The sequence below is a fragment of the Eutrigla gurnardus genome (genome assembly GCF_963514095.1).
Source record: "Eutrigla gurnardus genome assembly, chromosome: 2".
Classification (NCBI taxonomy): Eukaryota; Metazoa; Chordata; class Actinopteri; order Perciformes; family Triglidae; genus Eutrigla; species Eutrigla gurnardus.
The window spans coordinates 12316542-12323639 of record NC_139916.1 but is presented as its reverse complement, the minus strand read 5'-3'; the positions used below and the strand labels follow the sequence as shown (position 1 = coordinate 12323639).

The window sequence follows — 7098 nt, the reverse complement described above, 5'->3', positions numbered from 1 at the left end:
GCAACGAGACTGCAGGGAGGGAGAGGGAGGGGGGGATTAAATCCTTCTGATGTGCGTAGCACAAGCAGAAACCTCCAAAACACATCTCACTGTAAACGGATTGAATAATGTGGTTAATACATCATAGTCCAATCCACAAAATTAAGCTCAGATGAATAAAAATGAAAAAATGCCACTTTTTATGTCAATCGAATTCATTCATTACCTAAACAAAGCTCTCACTAGAAGGACTTTTAGGATTACCAACACGTAATAAGACCACTTTCTTCCGACAATCATCTCCCTGTATTTCCAACCATGCTCGTGCCTAGGGCGCCTCCTAGTGCTCCGAAGCAGTAGGACTTAAAGCCTCATCCATCATGTTGCTCGCAGGGCATACTGTGCATCTGGTTTTAACGTTTTCTATCCACCTTTAATCGCCTTAGAAAGTTGTTCTAACGTGTCACCTTTTCCTGGCCTCCAAGGCACCAGCTTTCTGTAAATTTATTTTTATTTATTTGTCTTAACAATTGCAGTCACCGCCTGTCAGGAGGGAAACTTCCCCTACGCCAATGTAAGAAGGCCGCTGGCTTTAAGCTATGCTTTTCAATTTAAAATATATATATTTTTAAGTTATAGTATAGTTTACACTGTTATCTTTTGACGCAAACCTCTGGATACAAATATTAAAATTCCTAAAATTACTGAAAAAAACATGATACAAGCCGAAATAAGAAATTTATATTTAACATTTTTATTGTAGCAGAAATTCTGTGCAACAGCTTTATTAAAAATGAGTGGAAATAATACCTAAAAATCTAACCATCTCCCAATCCAACTGTCGTGGTATGTTGGCGCCCTCTGGTGGCCACGTGCTGCTGGAGCAGGCTAATAAAAAGGTTGCTGGAATGATCTCATTGGTCATTAGTGCAAAGCCTTGTTCCCCAAGTACTTAAACAATGAGAGGTTGAAATGCACAGAAGACAACTAAATGTGTTCCACTGACAGACATACACTGTTTAAATTCCAATGCAACGTATTCCACGAACAGATACCGGTAAGTTATATTTTATTTCAAGTAACGGCATTTTAGAAAAGATCAATAAAACTTTCATAATTACACAAAAAAAAGGGGGGGGAAGTTAAATATTTACAAGCAAGAGGCAGCCTGCCGTTGGTGAGATGAGGAGAGGATACGGAGATAAAAAAAAAGAAAGAAAAAAAAAAAGAAAAAAGAAAAGTGGCTCAAGATGCCTATAGACAAAAAAATACCTCACATGAAGTAATTGTGTTCAATATCGTAGCCGGCAGAGTCTGATAAATCAGTTGCGCGCCGGTGTACACAATCTGCACCTTTGTGCGGCCTCCATACTCTCACTACACTCACGTGTCGAGTGGCGGGGAGGAAAGTCGCTCACTTGCCGAGCTCTTCGATGTTCAGGGTTGAGGGTTTCTTGGTGGCGGTCTCAACCACCCAGGGGTGGGTCAGCACTCCCCGGATGGGCAGTCTCTGCATGGGGTTGTGCTTCAGCAGCTTAGCAACCAAGTCTTTGGCTCCAGCACTGATATTGGCTTGTGCGGGGTAAGTGTACTCCACCTGGTTGATAAAAGGGGGAAGAGATTAAAAAGCTATACTGTAGTTTGGTCCTCCCTGAAAACGGTATGCAGCACTATATGCCAGAGTGTCTAACAGTCAATGCTTTACCCTTGATATCTTGACGTAGGTCTCCTCGTGACTTTTGGTTTCAAAAGGAGGTTTTCCAACAAGGAACTCGTAGCAAAGGACACCCAGACTCCACAGGTCCACTTTTTCATCATGAGTTCTCCCTTCGATCATCTCTGGAGGCAAGTAGTCCAGGGTTCCGCAAAGTGTGGATCTCCTGAACAAAGAGAAATGGAGAAAGAAGGTTTGAGGGTGCTTGTTTAAATAGAGGTGTGTGTGTGTGTGTGTGTGTGTGTGTGTGTGTGTGTGTGTGTGTGTGTGTGTGGGGTGTCCTACACAAAAGGATTCAAAGAAACAATGAATAATTCCTGACCTGAGCACTGACACTGAAACCAAACAAGTGACGTGCAAATGGATTATACCAGTTATTCCTCTCCAAACATTACAACAACAAGCTCATCACTTAAAACAGAAGGTGTTGCTTGAACAAAAGCAAGGGTGCATACCTGGAAGAGGGTGTGTGAACAGACCATCCAAAGTCTGCGATCTTCAGCTCCCCGTTGGCCCCCAGTAACAGGTTCTCTGGCTTGATGTCCCTGTGGATCACCTTCTTGGAGTGGCAATAGTTGAGGGCATCTGCCAGCTCCATGATGTACTACAACAGCACATAAAGCATGGCGAATAAAACATGATTTGTTTATCCACTTAATTGTGAAACACAAACAATAGCTTTTGGGAATTAGTATACAAGTATGGACACTATAACTTCCATAAAATACATGTGTTGGCGATGTATGATGACCATCTCATGTGATAAAAGTATACATTTTTCAAAATGGTCTTAAATTGACACTTACTTTTGCACTCCTGGCCTCAGGAAAATATCCACAGCGCTGCAGCTCACTGTACAGTTCACCCTTGGGTGCATATTCCAGGATGAGATACACACGAGATGAGTCATGGAAGTAACCGTAGAGGCGCAGGATGTTCGGGTGCCTGCATGACGGCAAGGCAAAGGAAGAGAAATGTTGAAATACCCAACCACAAACACCTGCCACTCTGGGCAAAACTTTCAAAACAAAGACCTGCATGAGCCAGTTGGATTTGAAATCATAAATGAAAGCACAGACAAGCATGACTCTCCTTGTCCATGAATTACTGTCAGATTACAAAAAAAAGAAAAGAAATTCAACAGCAGTTCCTAAGAAACGCATTTAAGCAGTTTTTCTTGGCCTTGCTGCAACACAAAGTGTGCCATAGCAGCACGGCCAAAGAGCAACCACTCGATCGTGAGAAGCTTAACACAAACACCTTTCATACAGGAGGCTGGTTTACGAGTCCACTGAGGTATTAATCAGGGGGACCTAGATGTTCCTCATCACTGTTCTCAGAGACTTTAGTCTCCAAGTGTACTGTATATAGAGTTGTTCCCATTTCGATACCAGTATCGGAAATGCCTCCGATACTGCTGAAAATGCTGGCATCGGTATCGGCGAGTACTGGAGTCCAGGGACCAATCCGATACCACCTAATTTATTAGAAATGGGAATTTATTTACTGGTTATCTCCGTTAGCTTTGACACAGTTCTTCTTTGTCGCTCTTAAAACAGTTGTGCTGTGCTGCCATCGGCAGCTGCTGTTTTAGAGGGGCGAAGAAGAATTGATCACCCGTTAAAAGAAGCTAATAGCGCATCATGTTGGCGGTTTGGCAGTACTTCACAGTGGATAAAAAAATAAATAAAAATGGCTTCCATTTGCTGTATTCATTCATGTTTTACAAAGGGTTTAACCTGAGCCAGGCACCAGGTCATGCAGGTGTGTAGGGGTGGGTAAAAATATTGATATGCCAATATATTGCAATACTTTGCCACCACTACAATATCGATTTTTAAACTCCAAAGATTGATTAAAAAAAAAAAGATTCATGTTTAGACTAGGGCTGTCAAAGTTAAGCGTTAACGCAACATCCTCTTAACGCCGTTAATTTTTTTAACGCGCGATTAACGCTCGGTATTTAAAAAAAAAAAAAACGCGCATTGTATGATTTATGGCCGTCGGTGGCACCTGTAGTCTTGATCCAGAGGGAAGGTGCCTGTCCACAGGCAGCGGTGTTTCCCCGCGTCCCATTCATTGTCTATGTGAAAAGCCGTGCAATGCATTCTGGTGGCGTTGCGGCGAATGTCGAGAGACGGCGCGCGAGTTGGCCGCTCCTCATTTGCCTAAAGTATAAGTCGAATCTACTTTATGCTAATCAGAGGCGCCGGGCTCGACTCGCCGCCTCAGGAACGCTCGCGAACGCTCGCAAAAAGTTGTTGTTTAAAGGAGAGCGCCTGTCAATCATCCTCTAGTGGCAGCCCACCAAGCGTGCAATACTGGGAAGCGGCGCGTCCACACGCGTTTAAAATCGATTTGTGAACGGCAAATTCACCTTCAAAAGACTGCCAGATGGTTCAGTCGATAAGACCAAAGTCATCTGCGCGTACTGTGGGTATGAAATGAGCTACCATAGAAGCACGTCCAGTCTGAGATATCACTTGCAAGCCAATGCACTTATATCCTAACTGTACTTATCTCCTGTTACACTATCTCCTGTGACATGTTCACTTTAATTGTTTGTGATATATTCTTATAACCCTGTTTTGATCCCATGTTTTGGTAAGGGGATATTTGAAGTGTTAAATAAACATTTTCATAAATCAAGTATATTTGCCCTTATGTTGTCAAAAGTATTAAGAATATGAAAAAAATACATTAAGGTACATTTAGAAGAAGAAGAAAAAATGTGCCAAAAAATGCGATTAATTTGCGATTAATCGCGAGTTAACTATGGACAAAATGCAATTAATCGCGATTAGACATGTAAATGCAGTACTTTATCCTTTTTCATTTTATTTTCAATATTTATTCCAGTGAATTTCATGGGAATTAATAAAATGGAGAGGCTGTTTTGAATGAATCTTGATCATTATCGCAATATCGTGATACGTATCGTATCCAAAGTATCGTGAGACGTATTGTATCATGAGGTTCTTGCCAATACTCACTCCCTAATGCGTAGTATGATCTTCAGCAACGATTCATATTTGGCATATTGCACAACTTAAACGACACATTACCTGAGGTGAGACTGGATCTCCACTTCCCTCCTCAGCTGGTGCTCCACTCCAGCCTTCTCTAGCTGTTGCTTGAAGAGCACCTTCAAGGCCAAGATGAATTTACTTTGTCTCTCTCTGGCCAGGTACACGTTGCCAAATTTACCCTTGCCTAAGGGTCGGCCAATGTCGAAATCCTCCAGGCACCACCGCTGGCTGTGTGAGCAGAAATATTCAGTTACAATCAAGACTTTGTAAAGTTTCCAAAGTTTTAACCAGAAAGTGGCAGCACACCACTTGTTGTCAGCTGTAACATGCTACATTTACATTATAGATATTTATATTATGCATTTCTTACACCCCTAATGTATATACAAAAAACAAAAAAACAAAAGAAAGAATCACACTTACACTGATGCAGAGGCATTCGCAGAATCAGTCGTTGCAGTTTTGTCTTTAAAAAAATAAATAATTAAACATTAAAAAAACAGAACCCAAAACATATACCAATTAGTTTGTATGATTTTGTAAAATGCTTACTCTGTGGCTTCTCCAGCTTTGCCGATTCTGATGGTGGTTTGGCCGTCTCCGGGTTCACCCTGGGCACATTCGTCTTTGGTTGGCTTTGTTGTGAAACATGTTTTGTCTGTGGTGTACAATATCTGCTCTGAGGAGCAGGGTTCACATTCTGATCAGCGGGGTGCGTGGACTTGACGGCAATCGGGGTACGCGATGAGGGGTCCTGGTGGGTCATGGGCCGTTGAACGCGCTGAGGTCCATTTGACACACCTAGAACCCGCTGATGTGGAGTCGGTGTGACTACGTTGGTCTTTGGCTGCTGCGATACAGGAATCCGCTTCGGCCCATAAGCTTGTGACTACAATCAAAGGAGAAATCAGCAAAATGTTGAATAAACTGGCTTTCAAAGCAAGAAAAGCATGAGGGCTCCATCTTTATCTCTATATAAGCTGTGGCCTCTTACTATAATATATATATATATATATTATTTCTACACTAACTAGTTACCCTAATTCTGTTATCGTTTTTTGTATTAACTTGCATTTCTTAACCAACAATCAGCTGTATGTCTGGGAAGTTGAAATATTTTAAATACAATGACATCAATATACAAATGATAAATCAAAAGTTTATGACAGGTGACATTTAATATTGATCGGTTTGGGTAATACTGTGAATTACCTTCACTTCGGGCCTTTGAAGTTTAATTTCCTTTGTCAACTTGAGCCTGGCAGCAGAGTCCATATTCTGAGAAAAGCAAAAGTGGAGGTTATTTCTTACATTTTTGAGCCGAACATAACATATAAATCCGCGAAGCGAGTTATTCTAGATATGTAACAGTCATTAAAAACATATTTTCAATACTTATTCACGTTTGAATATAGTCACGACAAATAATCCGCTAACGACGAACGTATATTGCAATCGTTACCTATGTTACGTCCTCCTCGGATGCAGTGACGCAAAAGTGGATCAGTTAAGACAACCGTGCGCCCTTTTACTGTGATACCATATATTAATGAAAAAGTATAACAACTTTAAAATCTGACAGTGTTCGCCGTAGCTAACTTAATCGGTCGTTATAGACGAGGACAGAAAATAAGTTCCAGAGCTAACGTCACGTTTCTTGGTAACCATAGCATCCACAACACACAGCAACACATTGATAGGTTAAAGAAACATTACTTACCTATGTATGTTTAGTGCACGAGGACCGGGAGCAACTAAACCGATAATTTATCCAGAAGCAAAAAAAAACGATACCGCTAGCTTAGCAGCTAGCTACGTCGGCCGGTCGACGAGAGCTGACGTTTGCGACTACATAAATAGTGAGCGTAACATTAGCTTCGCTAGTATAACTCCCTTTTAAAAGTCGGTTCGACGTTATAAGAAGGTTAACCCCGATAAATAGGGATGAAACCAAAAAAGGAAGAAAGTCGTGCGGATTCAACTTCAAATGTGACTGGCTAACGCACAACTGCTGGTTTGATTTCAAACGGCCCTCCGTTCAAAACCTTTAAATACACCGCAGCCTCCGATTGGCTGAGAGAATGCTCTGAGCTCGCTCGCCATTGGATGACGCGCGAACGTGGCGTGACGTCAGAGGAAATTCTCCCAGACAGCAGAGGGCGACAGCCATTCGTACCAGACAAATCAAACCCAGCTTACCTATGAGAGCTACACATTCTACAACAACTAACTGTGGTGGAACAAGTATTGGGATGATTCAGACCATTTACTTGAGTAGAAGTAGTAATACCCTCAAACCACACTGTGACAAATAAAAAACTGTTGAGTGACGCCATTTCCGGTGTCCTCAACGGCAAGAAACCGTATTTACAATCA

The 7098-nt window shown here is 41.8% G+C and overlaps 1 protein-coding gene across 1 annotated transcript; it reads right to left on the bottom strand.

The window, feature by feature from the left end:
- Positions 1–747: 747 nt before the first annotated feature.
- Positions 748–6723, bottom strand: aurka (aurora kinase A). The gene is made up of 9 exons (XM_084028565.1): positions 6443–6723; positions 5935–6000; positions 5275–5611; positions 5146–5188; positions 4759–4950; positions 2500–2638; positions 2149–2297; positions 1685–1859; positions 748–1576 (listed from the first exon to the last, which is right to left on the bottom strand). Exons 2-9 carry the CDS (start codon positions 5995–5997, stop codon positions 1394–1396), a joined length of 1281 nt encoding a protein of 426 aa, XP_083884691.1. The 5' UTR covers positions 5998–6000; positions 6443–6723; the 3' UTR covers positions 748–1393.
- Between the last annotated feature and the right edge of the window lie 375 nt (positions 6724–7098).